The sequence below is a fragment of the Arvicanthis niloticus genome, chromosome 5 (genome assembly GCF_011762505.2).
Source record: "Arvicanthis niloticus isolate mArvNil1 chromosome 5, mArvNil1.pat.X, whole genome shotgun sequence".
In the NCBI taxonomy this organism is placed as follows: Eukaryota; Metazoa; Chordata; class Mammalia; order Rodentia; family Muridae; genus Arvicanthis; species Arvicanthis niloticus.
The window spans coordinates 17,198,345-17,223,954 of NC_047662.1; the positions used below are offsets into that span (position 1 = coordinate 17,198,345).

The 25,610-nt window shown below is 52.7% G+C and overlaps 1 protein-coding gene across 18 annotated transcripts in view; it reads right to left on the reverse strand.

Annotated features, from left to right (window-relative positions):
* Rap1gap (RAP1 GTPase activating protein) overlaps nucleotides 1-25,610 on the reverse strand; it is a 62,873-nt gene that overhangs the window by 36,059 nt on the left and 1,204 nt on the right. For 4 of the 18 annotated variants that reach the window (XR_013110376.1, XR_013110375.1, XR_013110373.1 and 1 more), the window contains exons 1-2: nucleotides 10,623-10,740; nucleotides 8,783-8,818 (exon numbers count right to left, since the gene is read on the reverse strand). The exons of 5 other annotated variants lie outside the window; for them this stretch is intronic. Coding sequence is in view for 6 of the 13 variants with exons in the window: in XM_076933930.1 (XP_076790045.1) it covers nucleotides 8,783-8,818; nucleotides 10,623-10,666 (80 nt within the window). In the remaining 7 variants the exon portion in view is untranslated. Of the gene's footprint in view, nucleotides 1-8,782; nucleotides 8,819-10,622; nucleotides 10,743-25,610 lie in introns of those variants that run through there. 9 more of the 18 variants (XR_013110377.1, XM_076933931.1, XM_076933929.1 and 6 more) reach the window with 4 other exon arrangements.

A 25,610-nucleotide genomic window follows, 5' to 3' on the forward strand; every position in this document is an offset into this window, starting at 1 on the left:
AATTCTCAGGCAATCAGCTACCTCATGACAGGGGCTGGGCTCCAGGAGCCAGGCTGTTTACAGTGGGTGTGTCTGTCCCTTCTGAGTTTTGGGTTCCCTGCAGCTGAGCAAGGGGGTGTGCAGTACAGGGGTGGGAAGTGACTGGGTGTTCATAACAGGAAGTGGAGGTGGCGGAGAATGCTCTTGTGTCTGGGGCAAGCGTGGGCTTGGGCTTGGGAGCAAGTGTGCTCACATGGGATTGTGCAACCCACCTGCCTAATGGCTTCCTTCTGCGTGAGGGTGAAGAGACACCACCTCACGTGGCTCCCCTCTCCCCTTCAAAATGGTCCTCCCTCCCAGCCCCTGTAGCTCCCAAGCTCCTGGGACACTAACAACTCCAGGTCTTTGCACACAGCCTGTGCCAGTCTTCACAATAGCATCCTTCTTCAGCCTCTCCTACATACCAGGAGAGGTGTCCCACTTAACAGCCTGTCTCAAAAGCCTGGGCCAGGCCCACAGACATTGTTACCAGAGCTTGCTCAGACTACATACAGTGACCCGCTGGATGTCCAGCTTGTTGGGTTATCGCCTGCTGCTCAGTGAGGGGGTGTCCATGTGATCCTATGCTCACCACTCAGCTGTCTGCTAGACCAGCCTCTGAGAGTGAACTTGGAGTTCTGTGGGTACATGGGCACCCATGTAAGAGGCTTCAAGGGACCTCTGGCCTCGTGGCCATCTGGCTGAAGGCAGAGGACTGTCACCGAGCTGGCTGAAGTAAGAGATGGGGACCTAAAATCTCATTTCCAGCTCCTAAAACAGAGGTCCATCTGCTACCTGGACCACCTTTCCCACAACAGACTTCCATCAGTCCTTGGGAACACCCCAAGGCCTTCAAAGGCAGGTTCCTTTATATGCCTGTTTGAGACCATGCTACCCATTTGAAATCACCTCAGTGGCCCATTAGGTTATCTTATGTCTGTTCCTCCAATTGAAGGGAAGCTGCGTGAGGCTTCACTCGTCCAGTCCCCTGCAGCTTCAGGTGAATAACTGGCCCAGGACATAAACCTGGGAAGTATCTGCTAAATGAACTAATGGTTAATGAAAAGCCCTACAGGGCCAGGCATGGTGGCACACACCTTTAATCTTGGGGGATGGAGGCAGGAGGATTTCTGTGAATTGAAAGCCAGCCTGGTTTTGGTAGAGTCCCAGGACAATCGGGACTAAAGAGAGACTTTGTCTCAAAAGGACAACAATGATAACAACAAAGGAGATAGATAGATGATAGATAGATAGATGATAGATAGATAGATAGATAGATAGATAATAGATAGATAGATAGATAGATAATAGATAGATAGATGATAGATAGATAGATAGATAGATAGATAGATAGATAGATAGATAGATAGACAGACACTCTGACTTAAAGGGCACCTCTCTATTTATGTATTTGTGGACATAAACAGGTTCAGACAAGGCAAGCCTCCAGCCCAAATTTACACAGCAAATAGCCAGACCAGGTCAAACAAACAAGCTAGCCCCTGCTGGAGCCTAGGTGCCCAAGAATGTATGAGGATGACCTTGGGTCACCAGGCAGGCTTCCCTCCAGCATGTCCTCCCCATGTCATTGGCCCTGAAGTGGGGGATCTCAGACATCCACTGCATGAGGGAAGAAAGGAAGACTCAGGTGAGAAACTCCTCGGGGTTGTCAGCTGAGATGGCCAGTCTGTGTGGGCCAGTGCCAGGGAACCAGTAGGCAGTGTATTTATTCATGTAAGGAACCAGAGAAAGTATCGTTACCCGTGGGCAAAGGCCTCCATGACATCGAGCAGACCGGCTGCTGTGTACTCAGTGACAGTGGAGGAGGAGGAGCTACCATAGCCAGGGGCAGGTCTGTGCCAGGCCTTAAGTTGGTCCTTGGTGCATACTACCTTGTGGAATCGCCATCACACTTTGTAGCCAACTCTTGCCGGCGTCCCAAACATCTTCCTCATCTAGTTATATGCTTGCCGGCATCTGCCTGAGGTCTGGGCAGGAGGCTCAGCAAGCCTGCACGTGTGTCTTGACTTGAACCCATTTCTTCCCTGGGCCTAGTTCCTTGTTCCTCTGTTAAACTAACTCTCTCTCTCTCTCTCTCTCTCTCTCTCTCTCTCTCTCTCTCTCTCTCTCTCTCCCCTCTCTCCTCTCTCCTCTCTCCCCACACACAGGCTAAAGACCTAACAAGTGGAGAAACTGAGGCCCACAGAGGCTCCCTAACTTTCCAAATCCAGACTGTGGTGGCATTCACAAGCCAGATCCAGAGTCAAGAATCTGGAGTTCAGCCTACACTAAGAACCAGCAGGATACTGCTCTCCAAGGGCCCAGAACAATTCAGCTTCATAGAGGAGTTTAGGATAAGTCCTGGCTTAAGGGTTCGGGGACTCCCGAGTCCCACCACAGGAGATCAGACACATGACCTGGTAACTCTGCTGCTCTCAGTGGCCAGACATGACTGAGGCTCTGTGCCCAGCACATGACATCTGCTCTTCTCTGCCATGATCTCCTAGAGTATTCTCTCACATGGGGTTCATTCCCTACTGGACACAATCCACAATCTCTGTCTCCCCACCAGTCTGCTGCACACATGCGCAGTGCCATGCAGCTCACGTCCATGCTGGTCACTGTAGTGAAATGGTCAGTGCTCATTGTCAGCTTGATAGAATCTAGAGTCACTTGACTGGAGGGTCTCTGCGCATGTCCGTGGAATTGTTTTGCTTGGATGGGAAGAGCTAGCTACTGTGGATGGCAGTTCCCCGGCTGGCATTCTGGACCATCTAAGGAGAGTAAGCAAGCTGAGCAGCAGGCATTCATGGCTCTGCTTCCTGGTTGTGGATGGGATGTGAGCGGCGGCTTCAAGCGCCTGCTGTCTGATTTCCCTGCCATGACAGTCTGTACTTTTAATTTGGCCTCATCCCTTTTCCTCTCTGGACTGAGTAACTCCAAGAGTCATGGCCTCTTTCCTGTCTCTACTGCTTGTCACTCTGTCCCCTAGTTTGCACAGGCTCTGGCCCTCCAAGGAATCCCCACATTGACACCCGAATTTGTCTACTTTGGCCAATAATCTTGTATAAGATTCTGTACCCCAGACTGGAGAGATGGCTCAGAGGTTAAGAGCATTGACTGCTCTTCCAGAGGTCCTGAGTTCAATTCCCAGCAACCACATGGTGGCTCACAACCTTCTGTAATGGGATCTGATGCCCTCTTCTGTTGTGTCTGAAGACAGTAACAGTGTACTCATATAAAAAAAATAAATAAATCTAAAAGAAAAAAGACCCTGTACCCCAAGATACCAAGACAGCCTTCTAAGCCGTGCACTCACCCCGAGTGCACTTGGTCTCTGTGGGCTAATGAATCTTTTCTTTCAGGGCAAATACTCACAGAGGCAGGAAACATCCCTGAAGAGCCACGGTGTTACCTTTCTAATGGTAACACTGACAAGATCCTGGATCATGGATGGCCCAGAGGCAAAGCAGGTTGAGAAATGCCACAAAGTAAAGGGAGTGGAAGCCAGAGTGGGCATTTGAACCTACGGAGTTCAGAGCTTTCCTGACAGAGGGGGCAGTCTGAGCATCAGCGGGACGTAGGGTCAAGCAAGACCAACCAGGAACCTCGAACTCGGTGTGGGTGCTCAGCATGGGATTTATAGCAATCATTTGCCTAGGCCAAGCTACAAAACCACAACACTCTGGAATCAAAACCCACCTAGGCAAGACCTAACTCTGGTCTCCTGAAGCTACAGAGAAGCTTCCTGGCAGAAGGCATCTCTCTGAGGCTCCTTCCAGGGGTCACCCTTTTGTATAGCATGATGGGAAGAGTCAAGGAGAGGCTTCAGCTAAGGCAGTAGTAACTGAAGTGGAGGGTGAAACGAGAGCCAGACGACGCAAAGACGCAACCCTGCCTAGGAGGATCAGCCTCAGGGAGCTCCCTTCTCTTACTGAAGGGCTGTGTGTGTGTGTGTGTAGGAGGGTGAGCCCCCAGAACACATGCAGGCTCAGGCAGCTCAGAAAAGAAGACCCCTTGAAACCCCGTCTAAGCTGCTTAGCAATGCAAGGGACCACTTCAAGGGCAGGGAACGGCCCATCACTGGGAACAAACAAGAAGATGTAACAGGTGAGCCAGTGAGATGGCTCAGCAGGTGAGGGTGCTTGCTGTCCAGCAGGCAACCTGAGTCCCCTCCCGCTCGATCCCCCAGGAAGCATCTGATGGGAGGAGAGAACTGAAAGTTCCTGAAAGTTGTCCTCTAACTTCTACAAGCATACTGTGGTGCTTTGTATCCCCACCACCACCACACACACACACAACTAACTAAAATAAATGTAGTAAAAAATTTTTAAATGAAAGGTGATGGGTCAACGGAGGCACAGAGGACTCAAGAGGCCCATGAAGTTATTGAAAGTCGAGGTGTGTTTTTCTCACAAGGCCCCCTGAAAGCTTCTAGCACTTGAAGGGGGTCACGCAGAGATGAAGTGGTTCCTTGCCAAGCGGGAGGCTACAAGAGGTACTTGTAAGGTTCCTCTACAGTCAAAGACTCCAGGAGGTCGGTAGCCTTTAAGATTCCTCAAAGTCAGGCAGCTGAGACTCAGTGCTACCATAGGGTAGTGGCTGACCTATCTGAACCCCCCATCTTACCTGCAGAACACACTCGGTCCCGGCCTCTCCTAACCTCACACCCACCTGTGGCCTCACGCCCCCTCAGGCTTCCGGCCACCCACTCCTCACTGTTCTCAGGACGCACTGAGTTCATCCCTGCTGTAGAAGCAGCTGCTCTTTAGATACCCCAACTCTTCTCATGACCGGCTCCACACCCTCCTCAAGTTCGAGTCTAAACACTGGATCTTCTAAAAAAAACCTTTCAGAACTTTCTCTCCCTGCCTCAGCTTCCTCCTGGCCCAGGATGATACATGGCTCGTGGAATCACTGGGACAAAGCAGCACATCTACCCATGTGAAGGGCAGCCCAGAGTCACGAGCCTCCTCCTTCACTTGGAAGCCTGCTTGTAACTTCAGTGTGAGGCAGAGGCAGAGGCAGAGGCAGAGGCAGAGGCAGAGGCAGAGGCAGAGGCAGAGGCAGAGGCAGAGGCAGAGGCAGAGGCAGAGGCAGAGGCAGAGGCAGAGGCAGAGGCAGAGGCAGAGGCAGAGGCAGAGGCAGAGGCAGAGGCAGAGGCAGAGGCAGAGGAGGCAGAGGCAGAGGCAGAGGCAGAGGCAGAGGCAGAGGCAGAGGCAGAGGCAGAGGCAGAGGCAGAGATTGGTCAGTTTACAACACCTTTTTCCTATTCATTTCTCAAATGAGGATACCAAGGCCCAGAGAAATACAGCTAGTCGAGGCCAAACAGAGATGTCAGCTTGTCTCAGGTTTCACTGACTCCAGCACCTGGAACCCTGCCCATACACAGTAGGTGCTTAGTGGTTGCTCCAAATGCCTTGAACACAGTAGGTGTTTAATAGTTGCTGCTGATTCTCAGTTCTTGGAAATCTATAGATGCACAATAGTTGCTTGAGGCCAAGTGGATGGATACATGGTCAATAATCACAGCTCCACTACACTCTGGACAGCCACGAGAGAGAGAGAGAGAGAGAGAGAGAGAGAGAGAGAGAGAGAGAGAGAGAACCTCAGACTCCATCAGTACCTCTCTTCATTCATGTCTAGGTCTAGGAACTTAGGTCCCTCTCAGAATGGCTGCTGGGATGTATTCTTGCCCCTGTGCCCTCACTCTTGTTTAGCTGAGAGAGACAGGACTCAGTGCCTCGGCCAGCTCAGCCTTGGTGTTTGCCCCACAAGGTCCCTGCCCAGAGCCGGGAGCAGGTGTGGGCTCAGGAGGCAGCTGCTGGCTCCCAGCCTGGCTCTGCCAGCTGCCCGCCGGGGGCCTACCCACCAGATGCATAATAGATGAGGTGCCCCAGCAGGCTGTGCCTACTTGGCATTTCAGAACTGCTAATGAGGCCAGCCCTGGGCCAGGCCCCAAGACCTCTGGCTCTATGACAGCTGAGAGAAGCCACTGAGGACAGGGGCCACCACCGAAGCCCACCTCACATCTGCTGCATCTGGAAGATTGAGCAGGTAGGCCTCGTTCACCAATCACTGCCTGTCTGCTCTGGGTCAGCCACTTGCCCTCTGAGTCTCCGTTTCCTCATCTATAAAATGGGAATGGAAATCTACTCTGGAATAAAATAATTCAAGTAAAGCACCTGGCACAGGACCTAGCGACACTGTGGAGGGGACACCTCTTGGTGGCAGGTGAGTCCTCCCTGTGGGACACTCAGCACTGACTCCCATTTGGGACATATTTGGGGCCACTTCCCTCTCTCTACTCTCCTGTAGCAAGACACCCATTTCTGTAGCTTCCATGCTCAACCAAGGTCCCTTATCCAACAAGAGAGGGAACCCAAAGCAAATCCACCTCCACCAGCTGCAAGACCTTTACCATCCTCTGGCTAAATTACAACCTCTGAAATGCAGGTCCACTCTCAGGCCTGACCAAGGCTATCACAGAAGAATGGCCAGCACCCTGTTGGCTGGGCTCTGTGCTTTTGCCTCCAAGGCCCCTAGCTTTCAGGGCAAATCAACTGCTTCTCTCAGGTTCTTCCCAGAAGCTCCTGCCTTGTGTAAGTCCATCATCTGGATCCAGACATCTTGTCCTCCTTCCTTTGTCTGGATCCACCTTAAATGCCCAGCCCCATACACCAGGATAGCTGGGTCCTTAGGCCTACAGAGGCAGCAACACATCTCCATTCCATGATATCCACCCAGGCACTTGGATGGGTGCAGTAGCCCCATGGGGGATGGAGCCCTGTTGATCTGCGACTCAGAGGTATATGAAGTGAAGCCCTGAAGGCTCTGTGACAGAGGAGTGCAGAGCCTGCTTCATGCTTCAGGGTCACATGGACACATTCAATGCCACAGACATCACCTCGTAGAACCTCCCATCTCAACAAACGTGTTGAACTTCGAGCAGGGCTCTGAGAAAGGACTGACCTGCCCAAGGTCCCCCAGCTAGAACATGTCAGAGACGGATTCCTCCCACACCTGTCAGCCTTCCCAATCCTTGCTCTTTCTGCTAACTAGGGAACAATCAGTAACGTGTGTGAGATAAACAGGCAGGCGTGATGTGGGATCAGAAAAGAACTCCCTCCCCCGCCACCCAGCAGCTGAGGAAGGTGTCTGGAGGAAGCATGCCGGGGTGGCAGGGGAGACTACCATGTGCAAAGCATCATGGTAGTTCTAACCCGGTGACCCTGTCAACCAGAGATGCAGGCCATGTGAGAAATAAAGCCCTGCTAGAGAGGAAGGCAGAAGCAGTCCATATGTATCAGGAGATACCGTAGGAAAGCTGCCATTCAGAGTATAGGCTAGGACAGGGTCTGCTGTAGGAATGGGGTGGGGTGGGGCACACCTACGTTAGCACCTTGGACAGCTGCTCGGGCACTGGCAGGGCAGGGCAAGGAATTATGGATAACAGGTGCATCCTGAGGACGCAAGATCCCTACATCCCAGGGAGTGTCAAAGCCACACAGCTGGTCAGTTGCTCTCAGCCCTGGGACCCTGTCTCTAGCTCTTGGTTCCTATCAGGTTCCCATGTGGGTTCTACATCGGGTCAAAGTTCAATTCTCTGTGGCCTTGGGCAAGTCATTTGTCTGAGCTGTGTCTCATCCATACCTAATTAGAGATAACAGCCCTAAAATCAGAGTTGTGGTCAGGATGACTTGAGGCAACACCTACCAAGCACCCGACAGTCACAGAGTCCCTGACAAATGGCCATTACTGCTGTTTGAAGGTTTTCAAGGGAGCCACGCTCCTTACCTCTGCATCTCCTCACTCCACCCCTGCTCTGGGCAGAGCAGGCCAGTTTGACTCAGCACAGCATCAAGGGCAAAGCTCAGAAAGGGAGAGTCACTGGCTCCCAAGCTGCACAGCGAGTAACAAAGGGACCAGAGGAAGTGGCCCTGGAGATCAGTCTGGACACCTGTGTCCTTCTTGCCCCGCTTGCTTCCTGGGACCCTGGGCCCATGCCAGCAGCTGGAGCACTGTGGGTGTGCAGACCCCAGGAAGCCCCCAGCAGGAGCAGGAACCTAGAATGGGGGCTGGCGCCGCCAGGGGGAGCTCCCACCAGCAGTGAGGCAATTGCAGGAACAGTGGGAAGGGCCATGTGATGTTAGTGACAGAGAAGCCAGGAGGTGCCTGCCTGGGGGCATCAGGTGCCCACTGCCGTGTGAATCTCCAGGTAAAGCTGCACCTCTACCCACTGCCTGGCGCCTCTTGGTGTTAGGGAAGCTGCTGATGCCACCCCCTGCAAAGGGAGGGCACAGACACAGGAAAGAGCTTCAGAGATGGGTATGAATGGGACTAGAGGATTTGGGGTCGGCAAGAAGGCAGGACACCTCCCGTGCAGTGGGGAGGCACACCAGGACAAGGACTGGAGAATGGGAAGGGAAGGAAGTATTTGGATGAGGGCCTCTCATACACCAGCCTGGGTCTGCACACCTTAGTTTTCTAATCTCACACTACTAAATAGGCATCTAGATGCCCATATCCCAGATGAGATAGCTGAGGTTTGGAGAAGTGGCAAAACTAAGATCTGACTCCAAGGCTGAGCTTCATCGAGAACTGTGGGGAGAATATGTGAGTTCTAGGGGAAAGATCTCCCATGCCCTTCCCTGAGGGGCTGAAGGTCTGATTTGTCATTATACAGGGTGGGAATGGGCTGGGGGTGCCCCCCCAGGGAGCAGCCAAGGCAACCCAGATGCTCCCGAGGGTCCCCGGTACTCACCACACACTCTGTCGAGGGGAGAAGGATTTGTCCACCCTGAAACACAGTAAGTGGACAGCCCATGAGGGGAACATCCATCATGGCCTTGCAGGGAGCTCCAGACCCATTCCGATCTCTCCTACCCCCTGGTGGCCAGAGGAGGCACTGCTGCTAAAGGTGCCCAATGTCCTCAAAATACAACCAGACCCTGAGGTCAGTTTGGACCCTTGGGAAGGAGGGTTGAGGATATACAGTAAGGATCAGAAACAGGGAATATGAGTGTAGGCAGGGGTGGAGTCAGAAGTAGTTCTGATCCAAGCAGAGAAGGCCAGTGTTAGAGGGGCACAGTAAGGCGGTAAAGTTTCAGACAGGTGTGCTAGGTGGCTATGGCCTATGGCAGGATTCCATGCCCTCTCCAAGCCCCATAGCCTTTGTGCTCGCTCATATCTACCTGGGAGCCAGTCACCTGGGGACCTGGGCAATCCTCCCATCACCCCAACACACACCTCTGCACTTCCGAGTTCACAGGCACCCCCAGACTACATTCCCCATGCCCTGTAGGCCTGGCCTAGAGGAGAGTGGGTGGGCAGGGCCTTGCCCACCTTCTCCCGTGTTCTCTGAGAGGGCACCTTGATGTGGAGGAGCCTTGGGGCTCCGCCCTCCTTCCTAGTGGGGGACCACAGGACTGAGCGACTGTTGGGAAAACAAACAACCCTTGCCTTTTGCCTGAGGCAAGCAGGGAGCAGAGAGGAAGGAAATAACTGAGCTGCAATGGTTGGAGGGTGGGGGACATGTAGGGGCTGGGCCTTGGGGGGGGGGGCAGTGAGCTAGGTTGCATGGAGGAGCCTGTTGGGGAGAAAGCAAGACTGGGAGAACCAAAACTCACACCCAAGGTTACAAAGCAGACCCTGCCCTCACCTGAGCTGCTTGGATAACATAACCAGGAAGTCCCACACCACCTAAGCTCCTGGCTTCACTTGACTGCTAAGGCCTTACCCCCAAAAGGTGCCTCTCTGTCTGCCCACCCTGTCCCTCTGCAGGGGGTCTCCTTTGAGGTTGAGCAGCCAGGAAGAGAGTACCTCCCCTACACACAGCTCACGGGACACTGACTGCACCCCATAGTACCACACCAAACCCTAACTGTGTCCCTCTGACAGTTATGAGGCCAGACTGGTGAAGGTCACACAGCCCCTTGGCTGGCCCAAGAAAGGCCACTGGGCCCAGTCTCTGCAGCCCATCACCCTATGGTTTGCCAAATCTCTGCTAACTGGCTATAATCCCATCCCACCTCTGCATCCCTCAGGGGTGGGTGCTTAGGGGCAAGGAGGTGAGGCCCGCTAAGATGGACCATCTATCACTCAGCCCTCAGCCCCAGCCTCCAGGTCAGGCAGGAAGCATATAGGGTGGTCGGCTTGTAGAAGACAGGGTGGTCAAAGTAGGAGTAACCAACTTCTAAAGCCTCAGTAGAGGGACTGCAGAGGCAAAGTAGAGCCTTCTGAGACTGCACCCCACCACACACACCTAGCCCTGTACCCACCCAGTTGGGGACACACACAGGCGTGGGCACACACACACACAGGCAAGCACACACACACACACAGGCAAGCACACACACAAGCACACACACAGAGGCATCCTTCAGTCTCACAGGCATGTTTATAGACACTGTGATCCGTACTTACTCTCACCCCCACATGTGCACGTGAACACCCAACAGAGCGCGCGGGAGCTCACGAGCCCCGCGCACGACTTGGATGTATGCTTGCCTCGCAGCCTCCGCACCCCTCCCCACCGCGGAGGCCACCGCACCCAAGCAAGACCCCGGGTGCGCACATGCACTCGCGCACGGGGGCGCACCTACCCTCCATAGGCACCGAAGGTGAAGCTGCGCTTCCGGCCGCTCATGGTATCGTTGCCACTGCCCCGTCGCCAGCCCAACGCGGGGTCACCTTGGCAACGCCGCCCCAGCCCGGACCGTGTGCGCCCCGGGCCGCCCGCCAGCTGAGGTCCGGGTACAGAAAGGGCTGCTTGTTCGCTCCGGGCCGCGGGGCTTTCCGAGAGCACCACCCCCAATCTGCAGCCCGGCCCCGTCCACAGAGCCACCTCCAGTCCTCCCCAGGGAGAGGTGCCAAGGGTGTCCTACAGGGAAAGTTGGATCAGCCTGGCCTCCAGCTGAGCTAAAATGCTGAGATGGTGCACGGCCCAGGGGCTGATGGCCTTGAGGCCCCGTGCCAACATTGTTCTGCAGGTCAGCCAGAGAATGAGGGACCCTCCTGTTGACCCAGCTGAGGCCCCCTTAGAACTCTCCATAACTCCCGTTTGAAGAGCAGCAAAGCGGGCAGGGGTTGGAAATACATCTAGCTCAGGATCCTCCATGAATTCACGTTGGGAGACAAACAGGGTTGAATCACACATTTACTCGACAGACATAGTAGATCTCCACTGACCTGAGCTCGACTCTGACACTCCTGGAGATATCAGCTAACAGTGGACACAGGCCCAACCCCCTGCCAGGCTCCCTCGCTGTCCAGAGAGGCCCCGTGAGCCTAGAGTGTTCCTGTGGAGCCTTCTGCTTAGGGAATTTCAGGGCCAGGCTTCAGAGGGAGTTGAGAGGAGGGAAAGGGGAGGAGGGACCACTAAAGGAACCAGGCCAGGTGGCAAGGATTCTCAGAAGCTTTTTTGTAACTGAGCTAAGGAGGACTACCTCTCCTTCATCTTTTGGAAATGACCCTGTGATTGACGAGGGTCTAGACTCCAGTCTGCTTCACGCAGACAGGGCTGGGCCAGGCTCACAATAGTTACTGAATCAGCTGCCCCTCAGCCCGGCTCCATGCTCAGATGAGCAGAGGAGGCCCGAGGAGGGCCCTGCAGGGTTCAGAGCCCTGGGGGTGGGACGGTCCTTTGAGGTTGCTAAGAACTCCCACCTTAGTGTCTGGCTCCCTCCTGGCCCTCTTGGCAGAGTGCTCAGAATGAGGTTGGGGATTGAGGTGATTGTGCTGGATGCCAGCTGCAGGCTCTGCTGAGGAGGAACCTCCACGCAGGGCAGTGTTAGAAGCCCATTGTGTACTGAGCAGTCAGCAAGGGCTGGAGAGTGGGGAGGGGTGAGTCTGGAAGCGCCTCAGTCCTCCATGGAGGAAAGGACAACTTGTCCCGACATCTGTGGAGCAACAGAGGTTCTCAGGTACTAAGGAACAGAATGGGGCAGGAAGAACCTGGATCTAGCCTGGGCAGTATGTATAGTGGGGGCTCCCTAACCCAGGGCTCCCCCAGGACTCCAGCTCTATCTGGACTGTGCTACCCCCTGGAGCACAGGCTTCAGCCTCCTTAGGTTCATTGAGGGGGCCCAATTCCTGAGTGGATTCTGAATGTCCAGTTGGCAGGGTAGCCAAGAAGCCACCAACATGCCAAGTTTCCCAGCTGGGCCTGGCCCCAGGGAGGCCCCCCTGGTGTTGGGACAGAGGGCCCTTGAGACAGGCCATGGGGGCTACTGGGTTCCCACCAAGGACAAAGAACCCAGTGTGGGCTCCAGCCTCTGAGCCCTGCCCAACTGCAGCTGCCTGGTTGGCAAGAGATGGGGGTGGGACAGTCAGTGAGCGAGTTCATGTTCTCTCAGCCACAGATGTGGCGGGCACTCCATGGCTAGCTCCTAGCTACCCCCACCTCCTTAGGCCAGCAACCATTAAATACACCCTCTTAGCCTGTGCAACCCCCTATAAGAATTCAGTCTACATCACAATCTGGATACGGAAGATGAACAGCCAAGGACGGGGGATGGGGCAAGCCTGCACTTACATCCTCTGGGTTCTCCTAGGGTGCCAACCCAGCTCTCTCATCTGCCCACTGTGTGCCTAGGGTAAGGTGCTTCACCTTTCTGTGCCTCAGTTTTGTCAATCATAAAACACTGGGGATCTTACCTAGCTCTCTCTCTCTCTCTCTCTCTCTCTCTCTCTCTCTCTCTCTCTCTGTGTGTGTGTGTGTGTGTGTGTGTGTAAAACCTTCACTGCAGCATGATTTAGAGAAATCTTAACTAGATGAGTTTGCCATTCTACCAGGATAACAAAATTTTACTGGTAAAAAACCTAACTGGCCACCCAGAGAGAGATGCAGAGCCACAGGGCCATGAGAAAGAATGGGCCAGGTGTGGTAGCCATGTCTGAAACCCCAGCACTCAGGAGGCAGAGGGAAATGGATCTCTCGGAGTTCCAGGCCAGCCTGGTCTACATAACCAGTTCCAGGCCAGCCAACATCACTACATAGTGACACCCTGTCACAATAAATAAATAAAATAATAGAACCAGGCATGGTGATACACACCTCCATGTGTCTCAAAAAAAAAAAAAAAAAAAGTGTGGGGTGGGGTGTGGGGGCGCTGCTGGAGACATGCTCAGAGCACCGGCTGAGGACCTTGGTTTGTTCCCAGCACCTCACAACCATCTGTAACTCCAGTTCCAGGGGATACAAAGACCTCCTCTGGTTTCCTTGGGTACCAAGCTGCCTATAGTACACATGTATATAGATACAGGCACAACACTCATACACATAAAATAATAATAAAACTTAAATAGGACCGAAAAAAGAATGAGACAGGTCTGTGTGAGTACACAGAACAGCCTCCCAGATGAACACACAGAAAGACAGCACCACACAGGACCCGCCCCGCAGTGGCTCTGGAAGACATCAGCTGCCACAGACTACTGTGACAGCGAGGGAACTATCCCCACTCAGCACAGAGTGGGTGCTTGCAGGCTGGCACTGAGGAACCCCAGCTGTACTCCAAGGAGTCCCCTTTCTTTGGCCTCTCACCTAGGAAAGAAAGCCATAGGCTTGGGGTGAGGCTCAGTGGGCAGAGGGCTTGCCTAGTATGCATGAGACCCTGGGTGCAATCTCCTATACAGAAAAAAAAAGCAAGAACCAGGCCCACATGTGGCTCACACCTTTAATCCTAGCACTCGAGAGGCAGAGGCAGGCAAATCTCTGTGAGTTTAAGGCCAGCCTGGTCTACATGTCCAATTCCAGGCCAGGTAACACTACATAGAGAGACCCTGTCTCAATAAACAAACAACAAGCAAGCAAACAAACAAACAGAGCCGGGCACGACAAGGGAGGTGGAGGCAAGAGAATCAGAGGTTCAAGGTCATCCTCAGCTACCTGAGACTCTGTCTCAAAAGGAAAATGGAGCTTGCTTTCCAGGCTCAGACTCCTCCTGGGAAGCCACCTCCAGGTGGCACCTCCAGGTTTGGCATTGAATGCATGCCAAACCCGGTGAAGAAGGGAAGATGAAGGGGTGGGGAGTGGTTCCTTCCCCAAGCTCACCAGAGGCTGAACCCTGAGCATCCAGCTTACCTGCCTGTAATGCTCCCTTCCCAGGCCCCAGCAAGGAACCAGAGAACAGAGTGAGGGACCTGGGAAGATCCCAGGCTGGCTCCACATGCTACTTGCCAGGGTCCCCAACCACCTTCTTCCCTCTCAAGTTACTCCCATGCAGGGATATGCTCAGATTCCCCTGGGCAGGAGGCATGGCAGGCCCGGGTTCCCTGCCCTGCTCTTGGCAGCTCCTGCGTGGCTTGGCTGGAATCTGTTTCCTCCCCGGGCTTAGGTCTGCTCATGTGTTAATCAGTCTCCCTCACACATGCACACTGATCTCTTTCTCTCCAGGCTAAAGGTCTAACACTGGCAAAGTACACTTGCCTAGAAGGAATTCCACCCACCATGGAAAGCACTCAAATCCTTCTAACCCAGTTACATCCACCCAGTCCCAGGAGCGGAGAATTCTAACCTCTAGGATGTCCTGGGTGGGGGGTATCCCCAGGACCTGGGGAAGAAAGTGTGGCTCAGCTCACACCCTCCCTGAGCAGCTGCCTGTGGTCCGTGTGCTATCCTGGTTCTTCCTGGAGGACCTGAGCTTCTCCAGGTCCTCGAGCACCAAACTCGTACAGTGCACACATACATATGTCTAACTTGTGCCTAGACGCCACATATGGACCTGCTAACATAAAAGCCGGGCCCCCACACTGTCAGCTCACGTGCACACACACGTGCACAGGTCAGATGAAGTTTGCACACCTGAGTCCTAAATCTAGATGTTACTCAGCTACTGACTGTGGCTAGGTCGGCACCCCCACAAGGCACCCAAGACCACAGATCTGTGCACTGAAATTACACTGTGTGGTGTGCATACAGACAGGTACACGTACACACATGCCCATCTTACGTGGCACCCAGCAAACTTCTGAGAAGAAATGAGGTATAGAGAATGACCTTTTGTGGGTCAGAGATGTGTGCAGTCAACCATGGCACCCCTGAGGAGAGCACAGCGGGGACACAGGCACCTCCCTCTACTCTCTTTGCTAAGTGAGCCTTCCCTGTTCATTTTCAGGGATGTAGGTCAAAGCTCAGGCAGATACCCACAGCACCTGCCAGGGTAGCATGCTGACTGAGCCCTGGTCCCTGAGTCAGGCTGGGTCTAGCCCCCAGGTTTGTGTATCACTTGCTATTTCTCAGGACAAGCTTCTCCAGGTCCACGAGCACCGAACTCGTACAGTGCACACATATATACGTCTAACTTGTGCCTAGACGCCACATATAGACCTGCTAACATAAAAGCCGGGCCCCTTCCTATTCTTGCCTCTGTTGGCTTACCTATAAGACGAGGAAGGAGTACCCTAACCACTCCTTAAAACATCCCCTTCCACACAGCTGGCCAGTCTGGGACTCTGAGCTCCAGCAGAGCCACAAAGCCCCCACCTTGGCTATGGTTCTCAATGAGGACACCTCCGCCTCCAAGAAGCATTAGGGAAATACCAGAGGGTGGTTTTAATTTAGCAATTACTGAGAGTCACCACAGCCATTCAGAGGGTGGCAGCCAGAAGAGCTATTCAGGGAGAGTCCCACTCAAGGCTTCCTCACACGGACTGCCCCGCCTTGCATGTGGGCACAGCCTGGTAAGCTGGCCTGGCCCCTAAGTACTTCATACATCAGTATTGATCTGTGATTTTCCTTGTTTTGTTCTGTTGCAGTGCTGGAGTAGGGTAGAACCCATGACCTTGAACAAGCCAGGCAATTGGCCTACCGCTGAGCTAAAAGCCCCAGCCCCGTGAGTATCTTTTTTGATGTGGCTTTAATCCATAATGAAATTTTCTGAGGTTCGGTTGCTGGAGTCATCCTGAGCTGGACGTCAGGTGCAGCGGTAAGATTTTTCTACTGTTAATGGAAAAAAGTGTCTGTCGTAAATACCAAGGGTTTGGTTTCTTCTGTGACTCTTGTGGTGTGGTCGTGCCAGGGCATTCGCCCAAAGTGGGGCACTGTTTGGTTCTCTCGTGGTGAAATGTCATTGGCTTTTGAAATGATCTGGGCAGGCTTATTATCTAGGCATGTTAAATCTGGAAATGAAGACTGCTCTTAGTACCCTCTGAACGCGGTTTAGGAGTCAGAGGCGGTCCCTGGCGCCCTCATCTGGCCATTGGTGGAACTGCAGTCTAGCTCAAGCAGCTCTCCAGGACCAGGGACAGCGCCCCAACCCCAGCCCCCAGAGGCTCTCCAGGATGCGGACCCTGAGCCTCCAGAGAAAGCGCCTCAAATCCCTCTGTGCCACATCCTCCCTCCTTCCCTGATGCGGAGGCGGCCCCACAGCCTGTCCTCACCCTTCCCTGTAGACTGTGCCTCTCCAGGACACAATAGCACACCTGCGCCCCACAATGGTGGCACCTGCTTGGCCGCCTACCTTGTTCCTTCCACCCTTCGCTCCTCTGAGAGGATTGCTGAGCTGCACCTACGCACCCTGTAGCCTTTGTGATCCCCATAGTAGGTCCCAGGAGCTAGATCGTGCAAGAATAGTGTATCTGCCATGACTGAAGGGGAAACTGAGGCTGGCGAAGACTTCCCTGAGTGCTCCTCAAAACCTCACTCCCATCATTCATGCTCCAGCCCAGAACAACAGTAGCTACTCACTACCGAGGCCCTGTGCCAAGCACATCACTAATTAGGTCACACTGCTGCCCCCATTCCACAGGCCAGGAAACCCAGGCTCCTGGGGGCTGAGGGCCTGCCCGAGAGTGGGGGTATAAATGACAGCAAACACTCCATGATGCATTCACTCTGCCTTCCAAAAGAAAGCAGCTTTTCTGCTCTGGTCCTCACAGGCTGGAGAGGATGGGGCTGGAGCCCTACACTCCTACCAAGGAACATGATCTCTCTATTTGGTCAAGCTTTAGCCTTGAAAGACACACAGTAGGTGCTTAATAGGTACACGCTGATTGGTAGATACCTGCCTTCCAGGCACAGTTTTTTAAGCACAGCCACACAGCCTGGGCACAAAGCCCGGACACAGGGCAAGGCGGAGTCCACTGTGGGTAGGGACACAGAAGCAAGAGCCACACTGAGCAGGGGCCCAGCTCACAGGACCGGAGGCTGACTCGGAGTAGAGGCGATGCCCAGTGCTCACAGAGGGCTTGCACAGGGTGGTTATTTATACCAATAGCAGCAGGTGCACCTGCTGGGTCCTGCCCCATTTCTCTCAAGGGGAGGTCAGGTACAGCACGAATACTCAAGAGGGTACCAACTGACTGACCGATAACAGGAGAGAGGCAACTATCATAGGTGAGGCAGAGAGTGAAGGGGTGTCTGGAGATCCCGCACCTCACAGCCTAGCCCCTGACTCTCAGCCTCACTTGATGGGGGTTCATAATGGTATCCTAGGCCAGTTATGAACAGAAAGAAAGGAAAGCAAATGTTATCCCAGTCAGAACACACACACATGGTCTAGTGCCGGCATGAGCTTGGAATCAGTCGGGCCGGTGTTTGAATCCCCTGCTCCGCTTTTCCTGGCTGGTGACTTTGGGTCCTTTCATAAACTTTCAGAGCCTAGAATTTGTGACAGGTCACGGTGGTGGCGGTAGCTGCTCTTATCTCACAGAATTGTTTTTAGAATTTAAACGAGCTTGAGCCTAACATGGGGGGGGGGGTGTACCAAAAACAGGGACTCAAAGCCAGGCATGGTATGCATACTTATAATCCTAGCACTTAAGGAGCTGAGGCAGCCCAGCACTTGGGAGGCAGATGCAGGTGGATTTCTGAGTTCGAGGCCAGCCTGGTCTACAGAGTGAGTTCCAGGACAGCCAGGGCTACACAGAGAAACCTTGTCTCGAAAAACCAAAAAAAAAAAAAAAAAAAAAAAAAAAAAAAAAAAAAAAAAAAAGGGAGCTGAGGCAGGGGGATTGCAACTTCAAGGCCAGCCTGGGTTATATAGCAAGATCCTGTCTCAAAACAAAACAAACAGACAAGCAAACGCCTGAGAGGTGGCTCAGCAGTTTAGAGCACTGCCTGCTCTTCCTGAGGTCTTGGGTTCAATTCTCAGCAACCACACGGTGGCTCACAATCATCTGTAATGAAGTCTGATGCCCTCTTCTGGCATGTAGGTTTACATGCAGATAGAGCACTCATATACATTAAATAAATAAAAATAAATTTTATCAAAAAACAAAACCAAAGCATAAATATATGGCTAGTACATGCAACCTCAGCACTTGAGAGGCTGAGACAGGAGAATTGCCATGAGTGAGTGTGAGTAAGGTGAGACCACCTTAGGCAACATGGTAAGACCCTTTAAAAACAAAAGGCCAAGTCGGCAAAAACTGAGATGGGTCTTTAATATGGTTACTGGGCATAGCCATTAAATGTCCCAGGAAACCAGGTCCTGAGCTAACTTCCACACTGGCTCACAGAGTAACTTGGGGATAGGTCCCATCCCCTCTCTGGGCCCCTTTCTCTGTCTATAATGAGTGTTCTCCAAAGGCCTGTCTCAGTCTGGTTTCCCAGGTAGCCCAGCCCCACGGGCATGGCAGGCAGAGATGTCTCTTGGGTAGGGGCAGAGGTGAGGCCCTGAAGCACCCAGCCTCATCTCTCAACCGACTATCCCTGGTCCCAGCACCCCAGACTGGAATGGGGCAGGGAGTAAGAAGTGCCTTCTGACTATCCTGCCTCTCTGTCTGCAAGACCCTCTACCCTGGAATACAAATATGTCCTCTGTGTAAGATCTGGAGAGACGCCCATGACAACGATGATCTCCCTGAGAAGGGGTGAGTCACCCAGGGCTTCACATCTGGGCATTCCCCCTAGACCTTGGGAGGCAGGGTGACTCGTATGGCAGCTGCTATCCCATCTCACGATGAAAGTGAGGTTCAGAAAGGTAAGGGAGTGGTCCTTGGGTGTGTGCTTCTGGGTTCATCCATCTCCCTGAACACTGGAGACATCATGGGCTGTGGCTGTAACATATCCCACACTAACACAGGCTTGGTTCTAAGAGGTCCATGTGACACAGGGCAAGAATCAGAGAAGGCTCTTGGATGGCCAGTGAGGCCCTCCTTCCTCCCTGTCATGGGACATCGACTTTTCCCATGTTGGTACTGACAGGCTGATGGATAAAACTAATAGAAAAGACCCTGTCCTGGGGGTAGCCTAGCCCCTGCCCCCACCCCACCCCCGTGGCCAGAGCAAATTTCTTAGAGTGGCCAGGGAGTATGCCACCCCTCTCAATGGCACCCTCTCCTTCCCTGTCTTACTTTGTACACCACAGTGGTTAATAAAGGCCAACAGGGCCCTAATTAAAAATCTCAGCCCACCGAGCAACCTCCGGAGGCCACTCAACCTCTCTGAGTCCCTTATGGCTGATAATAACAGTTGCTGAGAAGTCAATGGGATAGATCCATAGAAAGTACTCATCCCAGGACTCAGTATACTGTAAGTGCTCAATTAATGACCCTCTGGAGTTCTGCCACTCAGTTCATATTCTCCCAGAATCCCAAAGGCACCTGGGCAGTTCCCGTCCTGGTGGTAAGGACTGCATACATTTGGGGTGATAGGGTAGGGTCGAGCCCCAGGCTTCTCTGTCCTTAGGAATTTCAACTACCTACACCTTTCTAGCTAGAAGCCTGGTGGCAGGGATGAGTGAGATCTCAGCCCTAAGGGCCCTGCCCAGTTTTGTTCTCGGTGGTACTTAGAGCTCAGAGACTGGCTACAAGGTGGGAGGCAGGTGTGAGTGGGCAAGGTTAAGGCCCACTCATCCCCAGCTGTAGCCCTGTGACTTCCTTAAGACTGCCACCAAGGCTGGCCCAGGGGCCTGCAGCAGTCTACCAGAGGGTGTGTGGCCATTCTTAATTTCCAAGGTCAGAGAAAGGATGATAAGGCAAAAGGCTTGCCAACCACCAATGCCGCCTTGTTCTGGCAACCCCCTGAGGTCAGTGGTTTGGCCCACTCTGAGATTAAGAAGTCAGAAATGTCCTCTAAGTTCTGGTCCTATGCAGTCAGGCAAGGGACACTCCCAAGGTCACCCTCCATTAACCATCTCCATCTGCCCAATGAGGGAACCCTGGACAGGGGCATCTGTCTCTCAGAGATTCAAGTCAGATTATCTGGAGCGGGGCAGAGGGCTGAACCCCACCATCTGGCCCCCATTTTCCCTCCCTCTGCAAATATGTGGCTTCCGTGGGCTATAGGAGGTGGCACAGGTGCCTGATCTCCACCTGTTATCCCTGTGCACCTTGCCAACAGCTCCAAATTCCCAGGGGTGCCTGAGGAACAAGCAGTCACAGAAACACCTGCAAGAGTAACACCCCCGGGGGCTCACGCAGCATAGCCATTATCAACCCTGGAGCCCTGCATCGGCCACAGGCCTCTCCTGCCACAGATCTATCGGCAGGTTCAGAGCCTACCCTGCTGCCCCACACAGTAAGGCAGGGGACAAGGTTCGGACTTTCTGTGTGGATGACAGGCTTGCTTCCTGCAGCTCTCAGCTGCCCAGTTCTCTGCCAGGCTACTGGCTTGACCCCTTCACCTGCTCCAGGGATAGGAGACCCAGCAGCCCTTTCATCTGCACACTCAAGGAAGATGAGGTTCCGGGGAGAAAGGCATTGGGCACCATGCTCCCAGCACGGCCAGGCAGAGAGCTGCACCTGTGCAGGGCTGCTCCCTCATCCCTGCCTACGGAGTTAGGTTGGGGAACCAGAGGCTATGCGTACAATGCCCAGTGGGCTCCCTTGTGACTTTGGGGCAATGCAGAGTTCTCAAACTAGCATTTGAGCCACCAATAAACCAGGTCATCGCATCACCCCTCCCTGAAGCTAAATGCCCCCAAGTCGGCCTCAGTGTAGCCTTTACTCCTCTCTGACATCCATGTTATCATGTACCGACACCTTTTATCTACCTTTTATCTATTTCAATTGCCTCGAAAATGTGATGTCATGGGAGGAGAAAAAACAATTCCACTACTCCCAAACACTGAAGGGAAGATTTAAAAAAAAAAAAAAAAAAAAACTATAAAATTTGGGCTGGGTGTGGTGATGCATGCTTAAAATCCCTTGCACTTGGGAGACTGAGAGGATTACCATGAGTTCAAGGCTAGCCTGGGCTACATAGTGAGAACTTAATAATAATAATAATAATAAAAAGATAAAGGGGTAGGTGATATGGCTCAGAGGATAAAGGTGATTGCTGCCAAGACTTGAGAACCTGGGTTTGATTCCTGGAACCCACATGGTGGAGAGAGGGAACTGACTCCTGCAAGTTGTCCTCTGATCTCCATATGTGTGCTGTCATGACCATGTACATACACACATAGGTAAGCTAATAATTAAATGTCTTTTTAAAAAGAGAGAGGAAACAGCAGTAAAGTAAATACACTAAAGTGGTAGTTTATATGTTTTTGTTTTTTGTTTGTTTGTGTTTTTTGGTTTTTTGTTTGTTTGTTTTTCAAGACAGGGTCTCTGTATGTAGCCCTGGCTGTCCTGGAATTCCTGTTCTGTAGACCAAGCTGGCCTCAAACTTACAGATTTGCCTGCCTCTGCCTCTGGGATTAAAGGTGAGCACCACCACCACCGGGCTTATTTATTTTTGAGACAGGGTTTCTCTGTGTAGCCCTGGCTGCCCTGGAACTCACTAAGTAGGCCAAACAGGCTCCGAACTCAGAGACCTGCCTGCTGTGCCTCCCAGGTGCTGAGATTAAAGGTGTGCGCCACTGCCTAGCGATGTTCTGCAGTTTTAAAAAGGATTTCTCTCCAGGTTTCCCTGGTGTTTGCTTGTCCACTGTAGATTTCAGTTTTCTGGAGCTCAGAGCTATTTATCCAAAGCGGCTCTCAGTGACTGTGCCTCTGTCCTCTTAACGCTCCCCAGAGGCTAGCAGACAAGAGCACCGTGGAGAACTCTGAGTTTGAAAAGGTCGGTGGCTCATCCAGAGTCGCACAGCAGAGATCAGAACTGGACTCTGGCTTGTGGTAGCATTTCATCTGCAGGTCCAGCGGCTGAGCCTGCACCTGAGCTACCGACCAGCCTTCTTGCTTCTTATTTTGAGACAGGGTCTCCCTGAGTTGTCCAGGCTGCCTTTATCTCATTCTGTACCCTAGACAGGCCATGAACCTTCACTGCTCCACCACATCCAGCAGTTTTCATTGTTTTAGACATGACCTCCATTTGTAGCCCAGGCTAGCCTTGAACTCAAGATCCCCCTGTGCTTGCTACCATTCCCGCTTTGATTGGCTTTAGATTCTTTATAACTCTTATCCTGTGTCTTTAATTATTTACTGGGCTTTTGGTTTTGGATATGGTCTCTCTCTCTCTCTCTCTCTCTCTCTCTCTCTATATATATATATATATATATATATATATATATATATTTCTGGCTGGGCTTGAACTTGCTATGTAGACCATGCTGGCCTTGAACTCCCAGAGATCCATCTGTCTTGGTTTTCCAAGTGCCGCTATTAAAGCTTTACACCACCTATGTCAATCTTTTTTTTTTTTTTAAATAATTTACTTACTTTAATTTTATGTACATTGGTGCTTTGACACCATGTCATCTGTATATCTGTATGAGGATATTGGATCTGTTAGACCAGGAGTTGTGAGCTGCCATGTGAGTGCTGGGAATTGAACCCAGATCCTCCAGAACAGTCAGTGCTCTTAACCACTGGTCTCTCCAGTCCCCCTATGTTAATCTTTTTTTTTTTTTTTAAGATTTGTTTATTTTGTGATTATGAGTACACTGTCGCTGTCTTCAGACACACCAGAAGAGAACATCAGATCCCATTACAGATGGTTGTGAGCCACCATGTGGTTGCTGGGAATTGAACTCAGGACCTCTGGAAGAGCAGCCATTAACTGCTGAGCCATCTCTCCAGCCCCTATGTTCATCTTTTTAATACTTACAAACAAAACAGAACAAAGAAATCCACAGTCCCTGTTTTACAGATAAAGAAATGGAGCCTCGGAAAGATGAAGGAGGAAGGCCAAACCATGCAACTGGGTGACAGAGTCAAAGGACAAACTCAGGTCTGTTCAACCTGACAGGAGAGTGGCCTCATGAGCAGCGGAGGCACAACCCCAGTAACAGATACCACAGCGACGGCCACACCCAGCTCACCTGTCTCCAGTCCTGCTGGTCTGTATGATGCTTGCTGACATCTCAGTCAGATCTGCCTGTTCTGTTTTGGGGTGCCTCCCTACCGGCGCCTCTCAGAGTCCTCTCCTTACCTATTTTTTTCTTCAGTCACCTGCTTGCCAAGTGTCAGCCCTCAGCCCTAAAATTAGAGCCTGTCTTGAAGGCTAAGAACATCCACACTACAAATGGGCACTACAATTGCAGCCTCCTGCCCTTGAGTCCCCCTCTTCCTTGGGCTGAGTCCAAGATGGCTGCCTCTGAAAGTCCAAAACCTGGCAACCCCTGGGCTAGCATAGCATAGCCTGTGGTAGTCTAGACCTAGGGCTTCTAACCTATAGAAAGTCCCCAGCCAGGGACTCTCAGTGATCACACTGCTCAACTGAGCCCAATTTCCCTTTCTCATTGGCCAGGGGCTACCTCTTCACACCCCTGACCCTCCTCACTACCGAGCTGGGCCAAGCTGCTTCCCAGAATTGGAGCTGGGCCCAGAGAGGAAACATGATTTGCCCGGCTGCACACCCAGCCAGAGGGAAGGCCACACTTGGGCTGAGGACCAGCGCTCTTAAGCTGTCTAGGGTAGGGGAACAAACGAGCATAATGGAACCCAGAGTCCCTTTTTGTCCCCAACCTGCCATCCACCTGCCCAGGAGCCTTCACCTCAGCCTACCCAGACACCTTTCAGTAACAGCTTCCCAGTGATCCTGGTCTCTAAGAGGCACAGCCAGGGTACCAGGGCCCAGCCTAGCAATAGCTCTGCCCTGGGAAAAGGCAGTGGATCTCCAAGGATCCTTCTGAATTCACACGAGCAGGTCCCCAGCCCTGCTGGGAGGGCAGAAGAGAAAACAGAACTTAAGTCAGGCTCTAACAAGGCAGCGGACGAAAGGGAAGCTGGGCCTGGGGCTGTCCCAAGCCTGTGCTGGGGCTCTGTGGTCTCAGGAGAGATCTGAGGGATGGTTCTCTGGGGAGGGTGGTAGATGAAAGGAGAACGTCTCAAACAACCCTTTGGGTAAGTGTAGGGTAGGATCAGGAACAGGGAAGGAACAAGAGCAGAAGGGAGAAACACGAGGCAGTTTCAAAGGCTGCTTTCCCATCCCTCACTGGGATCATAGGAAGCCCAAAGAGGGAATAAGGTAAGGGTTTGCTGGGGAAGGGGGTTCTGCTGCCCCCCCCGCCCCCCAGGGTGATGAGGCAGTTACATCCCGCGCGTAGGAAGCTGATGCCAGGCACGCATGTGAGCGTGTATCCATGTGGGCGCCTGAGCTCGTCTGCCAGGTTCATTTTTAAGGGCACAGGGCTTCCACGTGTTCCCTGCACGTTCATGTCTCCTGTCAGCACACTGGAGGCCACTGAGGTAGAAACATCCCCCCCCCCAACCCCCATGAAGGCTTCAAGATGCTCTTCCTCTCAGCCACAGAGGTGACATATGTCTTGTGGGTGGGTGGGGTCAGACAGGGTAGAGTATGCCTGTTCCTGAGTATGGGTCTCAGGGTACTTGTGAGTCAAGCCATCTTTGTGTTTGTGTCTGACTGTGTGGGGGGTCATGGTTGTTTGCCTACCATGTGTGGCTGCTGACAGTCTCTGACAGCTGGAACAAAGGCCTTGAAGACACACAGGTGGCATGGAAGACAGACCTGCCTCAGGAGTCCTTGAAGGGGCTCTCTGTTCTTAAACAGGACAGCATGGTAGGCCCAGGAGTAGGAGACAAGGCTTTCCGGCCTCCTGCACCTTCTCTCTGTGCAGACCCTGCTATGGGGCTGGGGGTGTTCCCTGAGGTCCAAGGAGAAAAGCACTTCAAGACAAAGAGGAGCCCTGTTGCACCCCAACATCTCAGAGAAAGGACCCTTCCGTGCCCTGTGCTGGATTATGGTTAGTGAGGCAAAGGCGGCTCCTGAGAGCAGGCCAGGCAAATACCTTGGGGAGAAGGAGAGGCTTTTCTCAAATGAAGCACTGAGCTGGCAAGAAGCCTGGGTGGGGGACATAAAAGCCAATGGGAAGGGCGTCCTGCAAGTAGAGACTCAAGACTTGCTCCATCCAGAGGCACCTTCCTCCCCACCCCCACAGGTAGTAGGAAAGGGCCTGGAATCCATGGAGAACCCTCTACCTGGCAAAATATCCTTGGATCAGGGTTAGTCAGGTGTGTTGGTGTGTGCTTTTACTCTGTACCCAAGAGGCAGAGCGGGACATGTCTGCCATGTTAAGTTCTGGGCCATCCAGGGTTACATAGTGAGACCCCTATCTCAAATATATATATATATATGATTGTAGCACAACACCAGCACAGCACCAGGTGACTCAAAGGTCACATAGCCTGGCCAAGCCTCAGTTTCCTCATCTGTGTCAGGTGGCGAGGGAAGGTGGACAGGGCAGGTTGTTCTCACTGCCTGTTGGTCGTCACCCTGGAATCTTCTTCAGGGCTGAAAGGCA